The sequence below is a fragment of the Mustela nigripes genome, chromosome 1 (genome assembly GCF_022355385.1).
Source record: "Mustela nigripes isolate SB6536 chromosome 1, MUSNIG.SB6536, whole genome shotgun sequence".
Taxonomy (NCBI): domain Eukaryota; kingdom Metazoa; phylum Chordata; class Mammalia; order Carnivora; family Mustelidae; genus Mustela; species Mustela nigripes.
Genome location: NC_081557.1, coordinates 162,417,596 through 162,440,997, shown reverse-complemented (window position 1 = coordinate 162,440,997; position 23,402 = coordinate 162,417,596). Strand labels below are relative to the sequence as shown.

Genomic DNA, 23,402 nt, shown 5'->3' with positions numbered 1-23,402 from the left:
AACTTTCAAATAATTTTTACTTTTACTCAAGATTTAGCCCTGAGGTCTTAATCTCAGAATTTGGGACAGGAAAAGCTGTCGGGCGCACTCTCCCTCCCCCAATCTGCGGCTAGTGGGTACTGCGGGCGGTTCCGCCACCCCCTTTCGCAGCGATGGCAATGAGTGACCACCCTCTTTAGCAGAACAGGGGGACGGGGGAGGGTCGGTTGCTTTAAACAACGACTCTCCATCGCCGCCTCTTTCTGAAAGCAAGAGAAAATGGTGGGAAGTCAAACAAAATTTAAATAAACAACTTGTCCTCGGACCCCAACTAAGCAAATGAAGCCTCATTGTGCGTGCTGAGCCTGCAGTTCCCAACTTTCCGGGAAAGATGGGCGGACAGGGCAACAAAGGGCCCAGCAGGCATGCCTGGCAGTAAACGCGACAGCAGCTATCCAGGCGGAAGAGCACAGGACTGAAAACCACCCTCCGCCACGCCAGGGTCGGCTGCCGAGAACCGCGAACCCGACCCACCAACCACGTGACCAGTCCTTTTCTTTCTTTCCTTTTTTTTTTTTTTTTAAACTTCTTTGCCCTTAAAAAAGAGAGGGTGAGCGAGAGTGAGCGAGAGAGACTCCACTTCCCAGAAGCCTCTTGTTACCCACGCAGCCGCAGTCGTGCGCAGGCGCCGCCGAGCCAAACGGACACGTCCGTCACGTGGACAGTAGCCGGCCAATCCGGTTTGAATCTCATTTTTTTCCTCTCACCCCCCCTTCAGGAGCGGTTGTGCGATCAGATCGATCTAAGATGGCGACTGTGGAACCGGTGAGTATTGCCTTTGGCCCCCCCCCCCACCGGTCCCCGCGCTCCGTCTCCCTTCGGACTGGGGGACCCCGCGGGACGGCGTTCCCGGCGCGCACGCTACTGCTTGCTGCCCCCTCCCCCTCTTCTTGGGCCTGACCTCTCCGCGGGCAACTGGGGGCGCCCCGGAGGCTGGCCGAGGCGGCGTGTAGCGCACACGTTCTGGTGGGGGCCCGAGAGCAAGGGGAGAGGGGTGGGGGAGGGGCGGCACGGCGCCTCCTGCGGATCCGTGAGGTGGTCTGCTAGGGTGGAGAGTGATCGGGGTCCTGGGCAGGGTGTGTGGGGTATGTGTCTTCAGGATAGAACGGCGCAGGACTGGCTGGAGCGGGTGCCCGGATCCGCAGGGAGGGTGGGTGGCGAGCCGGCCCGGAATGAGATGGAGGAGGGAGCCCCGGGGTAGCCTTTCCGTCCCTCTCCCCCTCCCGAGCTCCAGCCTGGGGGTTCGTGTGCGAGGCGCGCGCGGGTCTTTATACCGGTGGGCCAAGGGGCCGGTGGGCGCGCGTTGCCGGAGGGTGGGTTGGGCGGGAGTGGTTCCGCGGCACGCGCGGAGAAGCTTCGACCTCGCCGAGGGGAGCCGAGAGGGGCGAGCGCATGTTACTCCAGCGCGCCCGAGAGTTGCCGGGGTTGGCGGCAGGGGAGGCGAGAAAGGTTTGGGGCGGGGAGGAGAACCTCGTGTTGCGCGGTAGAGCCCTCAGAGTAGGGTGGAAGGTAGTGGTGGTGAGAAAGGGGGATCACATTGTCCTCTCCCCTCCATGCTTGATACTGGGCTGTCATGGAGGAGGGAAGGGGGAGGAGCGAGGCCTACAGATCGCTGCTGCTGGTCTGGTTGCCGGCCGGACCTGCTGCATTTCACACGCGCCTGTCTTCCATTCATTCATCGTTTTCCGCGCAGTGCGCACGTCTCGAGAGAATGCGGATGGGTCTTGATCCATCTGTTCTTCCAAACCTTTATAGTCTGAAATATTTCTAAGACATCGTTTATTGGAAATAGGAACTTAACTTTTTAAAATCAGTTTTTTGTTTATTTTTCCTTTACCTATTCTGCCGCTTTCTTTTCAGTTTAGGCACCATCTTAAACTTAGTGAAGCAAGCCGATCCCAGAACAGTAATTTGGTAGTTAACCGCCCGAAGGAGAGGATCTCTTGGTCATGTTTGGTTTTGCCGGCACTGGCTCACTGAAACTTACAGGCCTGTGTTGCAGTTTTAGGAATGTCACATCTAAGTGAAATTTTTTTAGAGGCATAATGGACTGTTTTAACAACTAGAAGACCTTTGACACTCTGGAAGCAGTTCTAGACCTTGGTTGCTAGATATTTTTGTGTATCTTTAATGATAGTTTGTGATTTTGATAATGGATTAACCAGTTTGTTTAGACTTTTTAGAGACTTTTATAGCTAGATGAAAAATTAGTCATGGAAGGCTTGTAGAATACAAAAAGACTTATTTTTTCATTACGTTGGTGTGAACTATCCTTACCTTGTTGCCAGAGTTTACGGCAGTTCTTCTCTTCGGTTACTTGTTCTTCATTGGTGTTTTCATTTATGTTCTGCAGAACTGTCTCTTAACTTGCTGATACACTTAACTTTATAACATTAATGTTACATAAATAAAAAGATAAAGAATGAAATGAAAATACTCCCTTTTAACAGATTCCCATGTCCACTTTTTACTGGATCTGCTCTCCTCCCTACTGTTAACCAATATCATTAAAAAGCATTACAGAGAGTAATAGGGGCAAGGCTGAAACCTCTAAGCTGTGAAATAATGATGTATCCTGTGAAGTTTAAGTAACATTTAGGCCCTTTGGATTTTGCAAAGCTATGCAGTTTTCTTTCAGCCGCGCAGAACAGAACTACAAAGTGTTGAAGGACTATTTTGAGTCAGTGTACATTTATAGTCTCTTATGTTTAGGAGGCTATACCAAATGTTTTTTAGGATACAACGTTATACAAAATGTGATTCTATACCTTGTTCAATTTAACTTTTAAGGAGCTTAATTCTCAGTGATGTGGTGGGTGATACAGTATAGTATTCGTTCTGTTGCTGACAGAAGGAAATTTGGATAGTGCATTTAAATTTAGGGAGTAGGGAACCTAAAAACCTAAAGTGTGTGAAAGTGGAAGGCCAATAGTAGTTTGAAGATGTATGTAAAATACATTGACATGTTTATTTTTAGTGAGAATGGCTTTTTTTTTTTTTGCACCTTTAATGCACCTTTTTCACAGGTTATTCTTAGAATTCTTTGATGATTGTAAATACTGGGAGGTGGTTGTTTTTAAACTGCAGCTGGTTAGTATTGATTGTAGTTGGTGTTCCTGCTGAAGCCTACAGAAACCATATTTATATTTGTTCATTGCTATTTCATCTAGCTTGTGAGTTTCCTTACTGCTTTTTTGTTGGGCATAATCAGTAAGCACTTAAGGAGTCATGGGCCTTTCCTGCTTGTCCCACCTTTCGTAGATATTTGGGAGATTTTTAACGATGGAAATTACATAAAATATCAGTCATTTTCTGTTTGATATTAGTTGATTTTTTTCAGATGTGTTTAAGAGATCAGTTACATAAAGATGTGGTTTACAGATACTAAATTTATTAAGAAGCTTGATAGGGCAAAGTAAAGGAAGCATTTTACCTCTCTGTAGGTAATATGGGAAATTTTTGAACATTGGGGTAAACAATGTTTTCCTTTTAGTCTCTTGGCATTTGAACTGTGGCTAGGTCAAAATTAGACTTTGTGGCTAGATCAAAATTAGACTTAATATTAGTAGTGAAGATGGCAAGGCAGTTTCCCCAGGCCATCTTGCTTCTAGTAGCAGAACGTTTCTTTGTAGCTATCTTCATTCTGCATTCTTCATTGTTGGGCTGGTTTTTGACTTGTAGTTCTTTTTAAAGGGTTTTTTTTGTTTAATTAAACTGGAGGTATACAGTTTTACATTGTATCTCTTGGGTTTTTAAAACTATGTTAATTGCATAACCGGAATCAACTTGGACAGTGGGCTGAACTGTTGTTTCCATTTTTACCCTTTAGAAACATGTTTTGTACTACAAAGAGCTTATTAAAAGTAAATAAGGCTTGGGCACCTGGGTGGCTCAGTGGGTTAAAGCCTCTGCCTTCCACTTAGGTCATGATCTCAGGGCCATGGGATCAAGCCCCACATCGGGCTCTCTGCTCAGCCAGGGAGGCCGCCCCCCCCCCCCCACCTGCCTCTCTGCCTACTTGTGATTTCTATCAAATAAATAAATAAAAATCTTTTTAAAATTTTTTTAAAAAGTAAATAAGGCTTACATATATATTGACAAATCTGTTGTATATAATAAATTTTTGGTTAATCAGAGACTGTTGATTGACAAGCAGACCTTGCAAGTTAATATTCTGTTTTCACCTTAATGAAAGAATCCAGTATATATATCAAAGTTCATTCATAAACCAAGTAAATTTGGTTCTGGTGTTTATATTTCAAATTTCACTTCATTTTATACTTTGAATTAATACTATGCATAATCATTTGACCTAGAGAAATCCAGTTTAGAGAGCAGTCCTAATTTGTACACTGAAGTTGCAGAGCATACAGTGTTAAATGAATTGGGTAAGCTTAATCCAATTTGGACAGCAAATTCTAGACAATACAAAAATATGTTGTTTAATATATATAAGGTTAAAAATGTAGTAGAGTACCTGGATATAACAAGGAACTGGTGAAACGGTTACTCTGGCAAAGATAGTTTCTACTTTTCCTTCTCTGCTACTACTGGAAATTTTCTTGCTCTTCTGGTACCTGTTAGTTTTTCCATCTTTGTTGTAGAGATTTTTGTTGTAGAGATTTTTTAGAGAAGTGGAAAAGAGTAGGGGTTATAGTCTAATTTTAATATGTTTGACCTTGACTGAAATTTCTAAGTTTAGCTGAGAAAATGGGAATAAGATATCTTACAGTGATTTTGATTTTCAAGTTCAGTATTCAGGGATGACAGTTTGTTAGTTATGGAGACCTAGGTATACCAAGTTAATAGTCCATGAATGTGTTGCATGCAGGTGTATTCATGCATACGTATACTCACCTTTTCCTCTTTTTTCTCAGAAATTCATGTGGCTGCTTTTTGATTATCATTCTTAGTTTTTGGCAAGAAATGCAAAACTTATGCTGTACAGTCCTGAGATACTCTTCCCACTCCTATCCCTATCATAAAAATCACTAGTGTTTGTTCAAAAGTTCCTGTTTATGTCAGGAGAAAAAAAGAAAGGATCACTTTTGTCCTGCAGGTACTTAGAATGTGGTCAGAAAATAAGTTATTTTTTTCCCCCTCTAGTTGGAACTTTTGATATATTATTCCACAGAAACAATGGAAAGCTGTGATTTAGTCACATTGTTCAGTAAGTTTCTGTGGCATTAGGACAAATCTAACCAGCATTGAATTTCTAGGGAAATGGATACAGAGTTCTAAGCAGTTGTCTTAAAAATGACTTTTAAGGGGTGCCTGGATGGCTTAGCCAGTTAAGCATCTGCCTTTGGCTCAGGTCATTGTCCCAGAGTCCTGGGATCCAGCCCTATGTGGGGCTCCCTGCCTGCTCCTCCTCCTCCTCCCTTTACCATCCTTCCCTTCACCACCCTCTCCCCACTCCCCGCTCTGTCTGTCAGATAAATAAAATCTTTGGGGAAAAAAATGACCTTTAAGCAGAACCTGTTTGTAACTGATTTTTAATGTAGGCAGATCTTTATTTCTTAATTAAAATGTAGCACTTATGTATGTTGGGCACTACATTACTTTACATATATTAATTCACTTAATCCTACAGAGCCCTGTGAGGGAGATACTATTGTCCACAATTCAGATGAGGAAACCAGAGCACAAAGCGATTAAGTTACTTTGTGTGACTAACTTGATCAAGATCGCACAGCTAATAAATGGTGGGGTGGAGTTCAAACTAAAGCAGCAAATTTCAGCATATGTGTTCTTAACTGTGACACAGTCTTTCCAATGGCCATGTAATGTGTTTTCCTTATGTGATTTGGGAACAGTAATTTGATTAACTAGGTATTTTGCTGCAGCTCTAAAAGAAAATGTGTGGACATTTTAGGCTCTTTTGTACTACAGTGTTAGATAACTGATAACTGAAGTACAGTAAGAAAATAGCACTGTGGTGTTTAAATCCAAGGACTAAACAAGTTTTTACACCTAAGTTTATATTTTAGAAACTGGTCCACAACACTTTGGATAGATTTCTGAAGAAAGCAAATGGTCACTTCCCTCCCCCCCCTTATTTGCTTTTGGACCTTGTCAAATCAAAATCAAAATCAAATGATTTGCCAATTAAAATATTTTGCTAGCGGGACGCCTGGGTGGCTCAGTTGGTTGGACGACTGCCTTCGGCTCAGGTCATGATCCCGGAGTCCCGGGATCAAGTCCCGCATCGGACTCCCAGCTCTATGGGGAGTCTGCTTCTCTCTCTGACCTTCTCCTCGTTCATGCTCTCTCTCGCTGTCTCTCTCTCAAGTAGATAAATAAAATCTTAAAAAAAAAAAAAAATATTTTGCTAGTAAAGACACAGTAAGTTTTTAAGAATTTGTCATTATGGAATTTACTAATAACTACCTTGAACTGTTAGTAATTTTGATGAAAGGACTAAGAGTTAAGCAGTTGTTTTGAAAATGTTTCAGTATAATAATTGCTAGCTTTTTTTTTTTTTTAAACAGATCTATTTTATTTATTGTTTACAGAGCACGGGAGAGAGAGAGAGAGAGAGAGTGCCTGCGATCAGGAGCATGAGTGCCTGTTGGGGAGGTGTGGAGGGAGAGGGAGAGAGAATTTCAAGCCGACTCTCTACTGATCTCATGAGATCATGACCTGAGCCTAAGTCAGGAGTCAGTTGCTTAACCAGCTGAGGCACCCAAGCACCCCTAATGTTGCTAGTCTTAAGAAGCTCAGGTGTTTGAGGAAGATAGTAGTAAGACCATTTCTCTGAAATTCAAGGCTTTGCAGTAATTGTTAGAGCTAAAACGTATATTTAAATGTTTTTAGCTGTATGTTTTAAACTTGTTACTATAAAATGTTGAGGAGAAATTACAGTCTTTCAATACTGTGCTTATTACAGTGACCATCAATAAGATTTTTATATTTATCTGAACTAATGTCAGTGTTTTTTTTTTAAACATTTTATTAGAGGGAGATAGTGCCAGTGGGGGGAAGGGCAGAAGGTGAGAGTAAGAGAATCTCAAGCGGCTGTACTAAGCATGGGGCCTGATACAGGGTTGATCCCAGGACCCTAGATTATGACCGGAGCTGCAGCCAAGAGTCAGACACTTAAATGACTGAGCCACCCAGGCGTCTCGTGTTAGTGTTCTTATGAAGAATTTTTATGGGGTTTTACATAGTCATCTTAGGGCAACACCTTATGCAGTCACAAAGTCTGATAACTTCCAAGTATTAACTAAGGAAAGAAAATTTAATATTTTAATGGAAAGATGAAACATCTTTTTCTTGTAGTTTTTCTCCCTAATTCTCTTAATATTTTGAGATAAATAATAGCTGGGAAATTCATATTTCAAGTCATTTTTTCCCCTGTCTAACTTAGAACTCAAACTCAGGCCCTTGGGCCCAAGTTGTGTTACTATTCTATTAAAAAAAAAAAGAAAGAAAGAAACTGAAATTCAAGACTAAAAAGTCTAAGTCCTTGTTATCAGTAAATCTCCTGCCTTAAGCATAAATTGCTATATAGATCATTTTGCACAAGTAAATTAAATATAAAATTCTGTCTTTGAGGGCGCCTGGGTGACTCCATTGTTTAAGCTGCAGACTCTTGATTTTGGCTTAGGTCATGATCTCTGGGTCCTGGGTTTGAGCCCTGGTTCAGGCTACATGCCCAGTGGGAGGTCCGCTTCTCTCTCTCCCTCTGCCCCTTCCCCCACGCATGTGCATGCTGTCTCAAATAAATTAAAAAACAAACAAACAAACAAAAAACCAAAAACCCATTGTTGAAAAGATATATCAAATGATTTATGGGCTGTGGTATGGAGCAATTTGGGTTTTTCTTTTCTTTTTTCTTGTCTCTTCTCTTCATTTGAACTTGTACGCTGTATTTTTAATAATGTTCAGGATTATAAAATCTCGTTTGGATTTTGGCTTATAGGTAATTCCCATTTAGCTTTTCTTTCTTTCTTTTTTTTTTTTTTTTTTTTTTTAAACTTTTTTCTTGAATTAGTAATACATGCTCATGGTCCAGAATTCAAATGGATCCCTTTAGCAGTGAAGTCTATGGCTCCATTATCAGAATAATGTTTTTAAGTGCATTAAGTAAAATATTTAGGATTACAAAAGAAACCGTATTTGAAGTACAGTAAGGATTAACTGAGTTAACATGCAGCATTAAGGATGCTGCCTAGCCTAGGCTCAGTCTTATCTCCCCCCCACCCCCAGAGATTTTTTTTGTGGGAAGGGAGAGAGAGTGCATGCTAGTGCGCACATGAGTGGGTCGGTAAAGGGAGAGGGAGAGAGAGACTCTCAAGCAGACTCCCTGCTGAGTGCAGAGCCTGTATGGGCCATCGCATGATCATGAGATCACAACCTGAGCTGAAACCAAGAAATGAGGAGTTAAAAGCTTGACTAAACCACATGGACACCCTGTCCTGTCTTTTTATGGTTTAAAACCCATTTCCTATCTATCTTTCCAGCCATCTAGTTCCCTTCTCCAGTGCATCCGCACTGTTACCCACTTTTTTGAAGATTCTTTTAGATAAGGGCTGTCCAGGAGAACTTCTGTGATGGTAGAAATGTTCTATATTTGTGCTATTCGGTATAGTAGCTACTAGCCCTACATGGCTTTTGAGCACTTGAATTGTGACTGATTCCACCAAAGAAGTGAATTTTAAACTTCATTTAATTTTAATTTAAATGTCATTTTAATTAATTGAAATTTAATTTGATTTGTCACTAGTGGCTACCAGATTGGACAGTGTAGCTGTAGAATCTAGACCTATCTGGTATAAACATATGCATATTGTATTTGGCTTAACTTTGTAAGGTACAATCAACTATAACCAGTTTGGTTGGAGAAATTATCAAATTTTATCCTAGAGAAACTTCTGTCTGTATTTTAAACTTTCAAAGGCAATTATTTGCGCTTATATGTATAATTAAAATTGTCCTATAGCCTTTTTTGTGCTGTTTAAAAAAATTTGTGAATAGGCAGTACTTTATGTTGTTTGAAATTCAGATTTTGTACAAAAGACTAGTGAAGTCTGTGTCTCACGCTGATCCCATTCAGGTAGATCACTTCTAGACACAGCCAGCATCACTTCTTTCCATGGAAATTTGTATGTATATAAGCAAAAAGGGTATATATTCTTTAAAAACAAAAAAAGTGGTCAACTGTATACACTAATCTGGCACATTGTTTTTCACTTTAATAATATGTGTTTTAGAGCCTTGCATATCAGCACATAAATCTTTTGCCTTTTTTTTCTGATGGTATGTATTGCATGGTTTGGTCTTAAACATAGTTATTTCTGTATTGTATTTCTATACATTTGGTTTATTTCCAACTATTTGCTAATTCATTTTATAATAGCCTTTTACTAAGGTTCCATACATGAGGTAGTATAGCTGCAAGGTAAGTGTTTTGGCAATAAATTGAAAATTAAAACTCTACTGGTTAGATAAAGTACTTTGTGATTACAGTTGGCTATTAGGCTATAATTTTTTTAGAACTACACCTTTTTTTTTTTTTAAGATTTTTAAATTTACTTATTTGACAGATCACAAGTAGGCAGAAAGGCAGGCAGAGAGAGGGGGGCAGCAGGCTCCCTGCTGAGCAGAGAACCCTATGTGGTGCTTGATCCCAGAACTCTGGGATCATGACCTGAGCTGAAAGCAGAGGCTTTAATACACCTCTTTTTCTAATTGTGATAGATTTATATGTAAAAAAACGTAGAAGATGCACATGTGCATAGGTTTTAGAGTAATAAGTTGATGACCTGTGTATTCATCACCTAAGACATCATCATGTCTTTATGATGGCTTCAGTTTCCTTGAATCTCTACTAAAGCCCTACTTGGGGGAACCAGTGGGCAAGATCATGAACATATTCTGGGAAACATAGGACTCCACAGTTGTTATCTAGCAGGTTACGGTGTGAGTCAGGCAAAGAACCTTCAGTTAGGAGAATGTTTTGTGCTAGTAAGATGCTTTTGTGTTGTTTTAAGTGCGAGTTCCTCAGTGTGAAATTTGTAGCTGTTTCAGGGGAAAGGGTGCAAAGGAGAGAATGGGAACTTTGTCAACACAGGGTTAAGATGAATTAAGTGTAGTTAAAAATCTGGGCTAGACTAACCATGGCAATCAGTGTTTTGTTTTAAGTGTAGAATAATAAGCATCTTGATCATTACAGCCATCAGATGAAGAATGTAGCCTGAATCACATTGCTCGGATCTGGACCTTGCTCTCTATACTTGGCGCACACCTGTCTTTGACTATGCTCGTGATTCCCTCATTTGACTTCCTTTGTGTCCCTTGTTTTATTTGGTTTTCTGTATCATTTCAGTAGGTCACATCTCAAGTAATTTTTTGAGAAAAGATACATGAAGAGTTGGATATTTTTGATACCTGGCCTATTAAGCAATATCCTGTAGTTTGGCTGGGTGGAAAATTCTTTTCTTCAGAATTTTAGTTGTTATTTCAGGTCGTCATCTGTTGGTGGCTGTTCAAAGTCAGATATTCTTTTTTTTTTTTTTTTTTTAATATTTTATTTATTTGACAGAGAGAGGAGAGAGAGAGAGCGAGATAGATCACAAGCAGGTAGAGAGAGCAGAGAGCTGAGCAGAGAGCCCAATGTGGGGCTCGATCCCAGGACCCTGGGATCTTGACCCGAGCCGAAGGCAGAGGCTTTAACCCACTGAGCCACCCAAGGTGCCCCTAAAGTCAGATATTCTGATGGCTACTTCCTTTTCTCTTTGCTTTCCTTTCTTTTCCTCTTCTCTTTTCTTTTCTTTGTGTGACCAGTTCTCCTACTTCAGCCCCGCAATTTTTTTGTCCCCATTTCACAGTGACAGGCTCCACTATGCTAGGTACTCATTGCACTTTTTAATGTAGTAACACCTATTCATCACTTTAGATTTATTTGTGACTTTCATTTCTCTTTTCTTTCCTCTCTTTAAAACAGTTATTCAGATAATAGATCGCCTAGCGTGGTTCTCTGATTTTTTTTTTTTTTTTTTTTTTTTTTTAAGTTTAAATCTTGCTTTCATTTTCTGTCTTCTGTTTTCTGGGAAATTTTACTTTCCAATCTTTTCTGTCATAATTTCAATTTCCAGATGTCTTCTTTTTTCTCTTCTCTTCTCAGTGTTAACGTTATAGCTTCCTATACTTGTGATGCAACATTTTATCCTTTGGAGGATATAGATTGGTACATATTTTTATTTTTTTGAGATTTTATTTATTTATCAGAGAGAGGGCGAGTGAGCACAGGCAGACAGAATGGCAGGCAGAGGCAGAGGGAGAAGCAGGCTCCCTGCCAAGGGAGAAACCCGATGTGGGACTCGATCCTAGGACACTGGGATCATGACCTGAGCCGAAGGCAGCTGCTTAACCAACTGAGCCATCCAGACATCCCCATATTTTTGAAGGCATTTTCTTTTTCCTGCCTCTTCCTCCAAGTTGCTTATTTTCTTTTTTATTTTTGAACTCATGGCAGCAATCCTGTGAAGGTGGAGGGAGGAAATTGAAGAATCAAATAGCTTTTGCCATATCTCTTTATTTACCTCCTCCTTTCACTGTCAGTTCTAAAGGTGCTTTCTTTTAGGTGCTGCCGGCTTTTGAGACTTTTAGGATCTAGCTATATATATTGATTAGTGACCACTTGTCCATCTGTGTTCCAGCCCTTTTCCTTTTTTCCCTGCTCTTTCCATAGTTGTGGGCTTAGAAAAAAGTTGTGGGATTTTGAGAGGGAACAAAATTAAAATCATTTTATTCGAACATTTGAGTACCTATCATGTGCTAGACACTTCTGAGTGCTTAACCCAGCTCTCCTTTGAGCTTAAAGTTACTGAATTACTAAATAGCAAAAAAGAAAGAAAGAAAGAAAAAGTAACTTATTGTTGCATTCTGGTAATAGAACACAGTATTACAGTTTTTCTCTAACTAGGCAGATAGTGCCAGGAATAGTAAACTTAGCAAGTAATTGACCACTTCCATGTACCCAGGAACCAGTGCCTTCAAGTGCGTAGAAATTATAAACCTAGTAAGTAATTTGCAGAATTTATAAATGAAAGCTATATAGTTCTACTGAGGAATACAGTGGAGGGCTTTAATAAAATCAAATTTGCTTTTGGGAATGATTCAGTATTGGAAAGATGTTAATTTTTCCTGAATTTAATGCTTAAATTTGGTATATACTGAATCAAAATGCCAAAATCATTGCAGGGGATGGGGAACTATATGCTGAGGTCCACAGACTGGCCTTAGTGCTGTTCTTGTGTGGCCTGCTAGCTAAGAACATGTTTTGTATTTCAGAGGGTTGTAAAACAAAACAGAATAAGTGATAGAAAGATATCAGCCTAAAATATTTACTCCTTGACCCTTTATAGAAAAAGTTTGCAAACTCCTGCTTTATAAAATGATTATAAAGTTTATTTGAAAGGATAAATAAATGAGAATTGGCAGTACATTTTTAAAGAGAAAAGAGGAATGGAGAACTTGACTTACAATGAGAAAAAAATATTGAACAAAGTTAACTCTTAAAAATGTATTGGTGTAAATAGGACTGACAGATCACTGGGACAGACCCCCCACCCCCAGCCCCACATCCCTTACCTGAGTGGAACATATGTTATACCAAATGAACCTACATTGACACATCATTGTCGTCTGAAGTCTCTAGTTTACATTAGGTTTCACTCTTGGTGATGTACAGTCTTTGGGTTTGGACAAATAGTGTCATGTATTTACCATTGTATCATACAGATTCAAGTATATATTTGGTTTCAGTAATTTTGCTGTAATAAATTTGGAACATTTAGATCTGTGTGAAGAAAATAAAAGTCCTTTGTAATCACAACAACTAGGTTTTCTTTGGTAATATTTTGGTTTTTCTTGTTTGTGGGCTTTTTTTCCCCTTACCTCATCTTTTATCTCTCTTTTCCTTTATTTATTTATTTATATTTTAAAGATTTATTTATTTACTTGATAGAGATGGGCTTATGAATGGGAGGGGCAGAAGGAGAGAGAGAATCTCAAGCTGATTCCACAATGAGCCCGGAGCCTGATGTGGGGCTCCATATCTCAGGATCCTGAGATCGGGGCCTGAGCTGAAACCAAGAGTTGAAGGCTTAACAGACTGCACCACCCAGTTGCCTCTTTTGCTTTTAAATAACAGTATTTTTAAGAACAATTTTTGATTCACTACAAAATTGAGAGGAAGGTAGAGAGGCTTCTGGTATTCTTCTGTATGCACAGACCCCCACCCCCACATCCCATACCTGAGTGGAACATATGTTATACCAAATGAACCTACATTGACACATCATTGTCGACTGAAGTCTCTAGTTTACATTGGGTTTCACTCTTGGTGTTGTACAGTCTTTGGGTTTGGACACATAGTGTCATGTATTTACCATTGTATCATACAGAAGGAGTTTCACTGCCTAAAATCTTCTGTTTTCTGCTTATTCATCCCTCCCTTCTAACCCCTGGCAACCACTGATCTTTTTACTGCCCCTGTTGTTTTGCCTTTTCCAGACTGTCATATAGTTGGAATCATTCAGCATGTAGTCTTTTCAGATTGACTTCTTTCACTTAGTATCATTCCTCCATGTCTTTTCACGGTTTGATAGCTCGTTTCTTTTTGCGCAGAACAATATGTTAACCATGGTTTATTTAGGACTTCTTAAAAAGTGCCTCCCCTCCACTGGAAAAGCAAAGTGGTTCTTGTTTGTACAGTTCTGTAATCTACCTTTTCTCACATTTACATTAGCATTTTTTTTAAAGAATTTATTTATTCATTAGAGAGTCAGAGATCACAAGTAGGCAGAGAGGCAGGCAGAGAGAGAGAGGGAAGCAGGCTCCCCGCTGAGCAGAGAGCCCCATGTTGGCCTCTATCCCAGAACCTCGAGATCATGACCTGAGCTGAAGACAGAGGCCTCAACCCACTGAGCCACCCAGGCGCCCCTTACATTAGCATTTTAAAATAATTTTCTAAGCATCACATTTAGTGTGAACACCATAGTAGATCTCTTACTTTTTGGTCATATGTTTTGATATATGCTGACTGTACTTTTTATTTACTAACATAAAATACACAAAACTGTTAGTGTCATGATACTTTTTTTTTTTTTTTTTAAAGAAATCTGAGAAGTATAATTACTGAGTTAAAGAATAAAGCTCTTTTTATATTTGGAAGCTTGTAGTTCATTAACTTAAGCTCAGTAAGTAGAAGAGTATAACCTACTCTGTAAACCTGGGGACATTTGAAACTGTGACTGTCTCTAGTTTTCTAATTTTAAAAAGTAATATAGGTTGATTTCTTCTGGAAGATAATTTAGATATTTGAAATAAGAAAGGACAACTCTAATTTTCTTGGTAAAATTATTGTTTTGGGGCCCTGGCTAGCTCATTTGGTGAAGCATGACTCTTGATCTCAGAGGCATGAGTTTGATCCCCTCCCTGGGTAGAAATTAAAAAAAAAAAAACTAGTTTATATCACAATTTTAATCTTTAACTTTTAACATTATAGAACTTCTAAAAAACATGTAGAATTTAGAAAATTCAGCTGTAAAAAAAAGCTGCTTACTTAACTGGGACTGTAAAGATTTCAATCAGTGTCATGAAATTTTAGTTACAATTTTTAAAGGAATAAACTTTAAAAGAATCAGAAGATAAATTCTTCAAAATGTTTGCCTTACAGATTGTAATTATGAAGCTTTGAAGAATAATTGAAATAGAAATTGCCATGCTACTGGAACCAGTGTAATTTTGTGCAGTGAAAATGCTTGTCCTTACATGATTTTAATGTTACTTGGAGCACTTTTAAATTTTGTATAATGTTTAACTCCTATAAATTTCCTTAGTTGTTATAATGATGAGTCTTTATATATGAGTCTTTTGGTAGTCTTTGGTTTAAGTAGCATTGACATTTAAGTTTTATCATTAGCCTTCTTATACTATATCACACATGTTTATTTTTTATGTCTCTATCATCACATTTTCCTTTCTGAATTTGGAATCTTCTCCTAAGCTACATAAGATGTGCAGTGTAATTTGGCTGACAGATTTCAAATGAAACAAGATGCCTGCAAGTCTTTCTAGTAAATGGTTAAAGATAGATGCATCCAAGTTTTAAGAATTTTATTCCATAAGGTCAGAAATTCAAGTGTGGCCTGTAGGGAATTTTTTTTTTTTAATATTAGTAAAATGTGCTTAAGTATATCTTGCTGTCTATCCAGAAATAACCATTTTTAGCTATAGAGCTGCAAAGTTAATCAACTCTGTTCACTGAAAAGTTTAGTGCTTGCTAGTCATTAATTTTAGTCAGGTAATTAATTAGGTTATTGTTACTTAAATAGATTGAACAGCTATTAAATTTTGTAGTACTTATAGATATGACACAATTTGTACAAATCCTCACAGCTCTTCCCTTCTATACCTCAGCTTCCAATATTTTTTGTTGTGTAGATGCCATTTTATATTAGTTGAAACGAATGTTGCCTGGGTGGCTCAGTGGGTTAAAGCCTCTGCCTTCGGCTCAGGTCCTGATCCCAGGGTGCTGGGATCAAGCCCTGAATCGGGCTCTCTGCTCAGCAGGGAGCCTGCTTCCTCCTCTCTCTCTGCCTACTTGTGATCTCTCTCAAATAAATAAATAATAAAAAAAAAAAGTACTGTCTTTTGAATCAGAATTGGTATTTAGGGTCTCATAGTCCTTTACATGAAAAAAATTTCTCCATTTAAACAGTGCCTTAAACTTAAAAGGTTTGTATTTTGCTAAATCTGCTTATGTTGTTTTTCCACCTCGACGTTTTAGTTTAGAGCATGAAAGTCACTATTTTGATTCTTCATTACAGACAAGGAAGAAGATCTGCAAAATCCACAGCCTCCTCTTTTGTGAAGAGTGATGTCAATTAGCTGATATTACTTTAACAACCGAAATAATTGATTTAATTATTTGTGGTTAATTTTCAGTGTTTACACCAATTTTTTTTTTTATTCCTTACAAGGCAAGTGGTAAGACTACTTGTTCTTTTGTACTAGTTAATTAGTCATACTAATTTGCATATGGAGAGTGCTGGGGGAAATGCATTGTTTGCTAAAAAGAGACCTGGGAGCTCACTGTTTGGAGACTAAAGGGGAGAGCAATATATCTTGAGGTCTGTTTACATATCTTACATGAAATGATTTTCTCCTTTCAGTTATTTGTATCCATTAAGAGAGGATTTTATTTATACTTGACTGTATTTCTGAGATTTTTGACCATATAGGCATTTAGTATGCTGTCTTAAAAAAATACTACAAACTCACTGTAATTGATAATTGGCATTTGCTTGCTTTTTTTCCTGGTGGAATTTTGTGTGTGTGTCGGGAGTAAGGTATACCATTCATGCCTTTTTTCTAGTGTATTGACAGTGCCATGCATTTTTAGGATAGTGAAGGTACTGAGTCCGAGGCTGTGGCGCAAGGCATAGTACATACTGTAGTGTTGTGCAGCCTGGAAAGCGTACCTTGATAACCTTATATAATTTATTATCCAACTCTGGGCACTTTTGGGAGTGAATGAAGATTCTACTGACACACTGAAACAATAAACCGGTAAAAACCAGGACATATGATAGAGATATCCCTAGCTGTGAGTCCTGATGGTCCTGGATTCAAATATAGCATACAGCTAGGCCACATTAACTTCCAGCACTTAAATTTGAAGAGCAGAGCGCATTAGTAGTTTCACAGTATTGTGAAGATTGAATATATTGATTATGTAAATATTGAAATAATTATGTAAAAATGTGTAGCACATTATTTGATAGTAACTGCTTGGCAAATATTACTGTCAAGTAAAAACTCATAGTTTGGATGAAGTGTGAGGGTGGGTGTTACCACTTTAAAAGTCACAATGCACCATTCTTCTCTGTTCTTATTTGCTTATTCTCATTATTTTGCATCTTTAATGTATGTAGTGCTTTCAGTTTACTGAAATGTTGGGTGAGTAACTTGTAGAGATAATTACAACTCTCTTTGTCAAAATAGCATTTACATTTCTCTTAAGGCCACAAATGATCTTTTCTAACTCAACTAAAGAACAGTGAAGCAAGGGGTATATATAAGGAAGTGCGACTGAAAATAGGATATTATCCATTATTCGGTACTCTGATCTAAACCAGTGTCTCTCATACTCTGGTAGAAAGTGAGTTATTTATTTATTTAGTTATAAAGACTTTACTTTTTAAGTAATCTCAGTACCCAATGTGAGACTTGAATTTACAGCCCCAAGATCAAGAGTCAAATGCTCTACCGACTGAACCATCCAGGCACCCCTTTTGTTTTTAAACAATTGCTCGTGTAATGTTTTTATAAATCCTAAAAATAGGATAAAGAAAAATGCAAAAATGTAAGCCTGAGTTTGCTGTTACTAGTTTTGACAGGTACAAAAATACTGTCAAATTGTTGTAAAGTTTTCTAAGTACTTACTTCCCATTTCTATACCTACCCTGGTTGTAGACTATAACCAGCAGAAATCTGTGGACTGCATTTTGAGTTACTGCTTTAACTCTTTTTAGTGCCAGGGGAACTGTCTTCAAATTAAATTTTAGGTGATGTCCTAAAGCTGTGTGTGTGGAGGGGGGATGGTAGAAGTTCTTAGTAATATTTGTTCAATGAAGTAAGGGAAGACACTAATTAAGTCTTCTGAGGGGAAGGCTCATTGTTATTTCTAGGAAAGATAGTTTGTAAGTGTGTTTGAGTTGAGAGTTAATGAAAAATTGTGAGTGTTTACAACCATGGAAAAGCATACTGTGGTTTTGGAATTAAAGCTCTGTAGATTTGAACATGGCTAGAAGCAAGAATCTAAACTTGTCAGATTAGAGAAATGATACTGTATCTGGGAAGTATTTAGCTTTAATTTTTTTATTAAAGATTTATTTATTTATTTGACAGAGAGAGATTGAGAGAGAACTCGCACGTGCTAGAGAGGAACACGGCAGGGGAGTGTGGGAGAGGGAGAAGCAGGCTTCTGGCAGAGTATGGAGCCCATTGTGGGGCTCCATCCCAGGGTCCTGGGATCATGACCAGAACTGAAGGCAGATGCTTAAGGACTGAGCCACTATGTTAAGCTTTATTATATTAGGATTGTCCAACAAACTTAATATTGTGTTTGATACATGTGCTAGTTTTCACAGAATGTTACTACATTCTGAGATGTAGCAACAATTAGAAGCTTCCTGAGATTCTTTGCAGCTGATTGTTAAACTTGCCCTACTCTTGCTCTACTTTTTTTCAACTTCTCTTGTTATGACAGTTACTGAACTCTGGGACCACTAAATTATAAGACTACATTTTTATTTGAATCTCATAAACTAATCTAAAACCATGCTTAATATTTTGCACTTAAACTGGTTGTCTTTTCTATTCCCATACTTGTCATCAGTGTTTAATTAGTTTGATCTGTCAGTGAATGGCTTCCATTGCTCACAAGGTGAAAGGTTAACTTGACCGTTAAGGCTTTTCAGTTTCCCTTCAGCCCCTGTTCTAGTTTGTCCTTGGTTTCATGAGCCCTCTATTTCAGTCTCATTGGTTCCTTACCATCTTCTAGTTAAACCTTGTACCATCTAATAGCTTTGTGCTCTCCATTCTACCCACCTGAAATAGGTTATACAAGAGTTTTTCAAGTATAGTTTGTCTTTTAGGTTAAAAATGTATTTGATAACTTAGACCAAAATTAACACAAGAAACAGCAGGTGTTCGTGAGGATGTGGAGAAAGGGGAACCCTCTTGCACTGTTGGTGGGAATGCAAACTGGTGCAGCAACTCTGGATAACAGTATGGAGGTTCCTCAAAAAGTTAAAAATAGAAATGCCCCATGATCCAGCAATTAAACTGCTAGGTATTTACCCAGAGGATACAAAAATACTGAGTCAAAGGGATACATGCACCCCAGTGTTTATAGCAGCATTATCAGCAATAGCGAAATTATGGAAAGAGCCCAAGTGTATGTCAGTTGATAAATGGATAAAGAAGATGTGCGTGCGCGCACATACACACACACGAATATTATTCAGCCATCAAAAAGAATTAAATCTTGCCATTTGCAATGACATGGAGGGAGCTAAAGAGTATTATGCTAAACTAAGTCACTCAGATAAGGACAAATGCCATATGATTTCATTCATATGGGAAATTTAAGAAACAAAACAAATGAACACAGGGGTTAAATAAAAGAGACAGACCAAGAAACAGAATGTTAAGTATAGACAAACTGAGGGTTACTGGAGGGAAGGTGGGTGGGAGGATGGGTTAAATAGGTGATAGGGATTAAGGAGGCCACTTGTTGTGATGAGCACCAGGGGTTGTATGTGAGTGTTGAATCACTAAATTCTATACCTGAAACTAATATTACACTGTATGTTAACTGGACTTTACATAAAAACTTGGAAAGAAAAAATGCATTTGATTACTCTGAGAGTACAGTAATTGTTAAATTAGCCTTTTTTGTTTTGTGTAATTTTAAATTAATGAATACTGGTAAAACATGGATATTTAAGATGTAATTCTCAATAAAATTTGCTTACAGAGGATCTTAGAGTGAAGGTAGAGGATGTGGTGGAAGTAAAGAATTGTTTTTAAATTGAATGTAAATTTAGAACTTTTATTGTCTGCTCTATATACAAAGCAACCATAAAAATGACAAGTTATGGAACACATTTTTTAGTTCTTATACAGATCATAATCTTATTTGCTTTACTTGCTCCTTTGATGATCTTACATATATAAAAATAAGAAACTGAATCAGTTGTTACAGATATCCAGGGAGAATTTTATGAAGTTGGTGTTAACAAACAAAACTGTACCTGTTTTTTTGGTAATCCTAAGTCTTCGTAGCTTTCTAAATTCTAAGAGGAGATAAAAATTCCAAGATAATTTATTTTCAAATTCAATTTATATTAGAAGTACTTAATAAATTAGAACAAAAAGTGAGTAATTTGGAGATTTGTTATGGTTAGAGGCTTATGCTTAACTGATGAGTGAACTGAAAGAATTTTTGTTCCAGTTATTTAAAAAATAAATTTGTTTTTTTCTAATTTTAGTATATGTGCTGCCGAAGCGGGCACTATTTGGTTTTTTCTAATTTGGCATATGTTCATCATTATAAATCATTTTTAAATCAAAGGATTTAATTCAGGATGACCTTCATTCTTCACATCATTTTTCATTGTGTATGTTGCTGTAGATTCAGAAGTTTATGTAGGAATTGGACTTTCCCCATAGAGAACTACTGTCACAGAATTAGCCTGGAAGTCTTAAATAACCTCCTACACTGATTATATTTATTTTTCTTTTGTTTTATCTAAGGTTTTTTAAAAAAGCATCCTGATTATTTGAATCAAAGTTGAAAGGTCTTATAAGAATAAAATAATAAGTTGAAAGAAATTAACAGAGAAGCATGTCTTTTTTTTTTTAACTTCTTCACAATAATTTACAGTATAGTTGCAAGAAACTTAAAAGGTGAATGATTGATAAATTTTTGGTTTAGATTTTGGTTTAAATTTCTGCTGATTAAGAGTGAATTGATGAGACAAGTAAGATGGTCATAACAAAATATGGCCTAAATAAGAAAGTGTTATGCCAAAAGATATGACTTCTTTTTATTTTAATGTGCCTTTTCATATGTGGTTTTTAATATTAATGTTTCGTAAGTAAATTCCATCATGAAGTGATTTCTGAGTTTTATTAGATTTGGTTTGTGCTGTGTTAAAGAGTATTTTCATTTTGTCTTGGAAATAATTGGCTATTAAAACCATTGTTGCGGGGCGCCTGGGTGGCTCAGTGGGTTAAAGCCTCTGCCTTCGGCTCAGGTCATGATCCCAGGGTCCTGGGATCGAGCTCCGCGTCGGGCTCTCTGCTCGGCAGGGAGCCTGCTTCCCCCTCTCTCTCTGCCTGCCTCTCTGCCTACTTGGGATCTCAGTCTGTCAAATAAATAAAATCTTAAAAAAAAAAAAAAAAAAACCATTGTTGCTTTATTAAAAGAGTTTGAAAAATTCTTAAGTTAAAAATTTGAACATGAGGGACGCCTGGGTGGTGCAGTCAGTTGAGCATCCAACTCTTGGTTTTTGCTCAGGTCATGATTTTGGGGTCATGAGATTAAGCCCTGCTTAAGACTCTCTCCCCCTCTGCCCCTCCCTTCCACTGTGCGCGCACTCTCTCTCAAATAAATAAAATCTTAAAAAAAAATTTGAACATGAAACTATTAAAACGCAGATGATAACTTAAAAGGCTAAATAAAAGAAATGTCAGTCCACTGCTTAAAATCTTTAAATAAAAGGGAGATGGGTGCCTGAGTGCCTCAGTAGGTTAAGCATCTGCCCTGGGCTCAAGTCGACTGAACCTCCAGTCTGGCTCCTTGCTCAGCAGGGAGCCTCTTTCTCCCCCTCTGCTGTCTTCCCTGCTTATATTCTCTTGCTCTGTTTCTGTCAAATAAATAAAGAAAATCTTAAAAGTTTTAAATACTGAAAGATGATTGTGTTTAATAATTTTGGGGGGTGTTTTAGAGTATTTGTCTTAACATTTAGCATATTTGTGTAATATTAAAAGTGGAGGCTGAAAGATTTTTACATTTTTATACAATCACACATTTATTTAAAGTTGAGTACTTATTTTAATTTTAGTTATAAGAAAAATTCAAAATTATAGATTCTTAATGTAAAGACTGAAACATCAGTTAAGGTAGGACTTTTAATTCGAAAAAAACTTAAATTCTAGGAACTGAATATACTTTTTCCTGAGTTATTACCTGCTTTTAGTTCCTATGTGTCCAGAAATTTTTAATACCATCTAAGTCTTTGATCATTCTCCTCATTGTGAAAAGATTCAAGTAACCAAGAAGAAAGGAAAATACTAAGTTTAGCAGGTGACATTTAGGATCTCATAAAACTTGTAATTATTCATACTGAAATTAATTGTTTTTATGTGCTGCTGACATAAACTGTTTAAGTAAACATTGGGAAAGTATGGTTTGTACTGAGGATTTTGAACTTAGGAGTACATTTTACTCGTCTCTTATTGTAGGTAAATAAGATCATTTATAGCACTTAACTTCTGAAGGAAGAATATGCTGTACAGCCAACCTTACAAATTTATATATACCCAGCTCTTCACTAGAACCATCATTACTATTTTAAACTTCATGAGACATCATTATTATTGTTCTTCTAAACTGTTCATAGTCTTTGACAAATTGATCTATTTACATTTTCCAGTGATTTTCATTCTTTTTTACATTTTCATGTTCCTACCTGGGCTCTCTAGCCTGTCGACTTTTTTCCTTTGGTGTTTGTTCCTCTTTATTTTGGATCTGTATGTATGTGTTGAGGAAGAGGGGTTGTTTCTGTCTGTGTGCATCTGTGTATTTATCCAGTTCTGAAGGATGTTTTTCCTAGGCACTGAATTCTAGGTTAACAATTTCTTTCAGTGTAGAGATGTCATTCTGTTATCTTAGTGGCTTCCATAGTTTCTTTGGGAAGTTAGCTGTTAATCTTATTCTTATGAAAGGGGTGTGTGTGTTTGTGTGTCTATGTCCTCTTTCCTAATTATTTATAATGTGACTTCTTTAAGTTTTCAGTAGTTTGAATTTGATATGCATAGGTATAATTTTGTGTGTATTTTACTGCTTGGAGTTCCTTGAGCTTTTTGAATCTGTGACTTGGGTTTCTGATGAGATTTGGTAAATTTTGGTCATTGTATATTGCTTCTTTCGATTCTCTCATCTTGTACTTGAACTTTTTAACCATTTTCCACAGTGTTTACCATCTATTTTTCTCTGTCTGTATTTGAGGATCTTCTGTTGACCTATGTTTAAGTTCACCAATCTCACATTCTGTAGAGTTGAATTTGTTGTTAATCATTCAGTGAACTCTTTAAGTTTTATTTATTTATTTATTGGTGAGCTAGAGAGCTTGAGCAGGGGGAGAGCAGAGGGAGTGAGAATCTCAGGCAGATTCCTTGCTGAGTGTGGAGCCCCACGTGGGGCTCACTTTCATGACCCTGAGATTATGACCTGAGCTAAAACGAAGAGTCGGATGCCTAACCGACCTTGCCACCCTGGTGCCCCCCCCCCCCCGGGAAGTCTTAATTTCAGACATTGTACTTGGCATTTCCATAAAGTTTATTTGGTTCTCTTTAAAAATTGATTTCCATTATCTTTTCAAAAACTCCACAATTTTTTTTTCATCTTTACTCCTATTTTACTAGAGTAATTTTAGTTATTATGTCTTTGTTTGCTGTTTTCAGGTCTCGATGTCTTTCTGTGGACAGATTAATCTCTTGATCATTAGTGACTTTAAAAAAATTCTTTGCAGGGGCGTGTGGGTGGAACAGTTAGTTAA

General features: G+C 37.8%; 1 protein-coding gene across 3 annotated transcripts in view; it reads left to right on the top strand.

The window, feature by feature from the left end:
* The first annotated feature begins 706 nt into the window (after window positions 1–706).
* EIF4E (eukaryotic translation initiation factor 4E) overlaps window positions 707–23,402 on the top strand; it is a 46,502-nt gene continuing 23,806 nt past the window's right edge. For 2 of the 3 annotated variants that reach the window (XM_059376298.1, XM_059376283.1), the window contains exon 1: window positions 1,106–1,189. In XM_059376298.1, the coding sequence (XP_059232281.1) occupies window positions 1,127–1,189 (63 nt within the window). In that variant the 5' untranslated portion in view covers window positions 1,106–1,126. Of the gene's footprint in view, window positions 805–1,105; window positions 1,190–23,402 lie in introns of those variants that run through there. The other variant, XM_059376292.1, reaches the window with a different exon arrangement.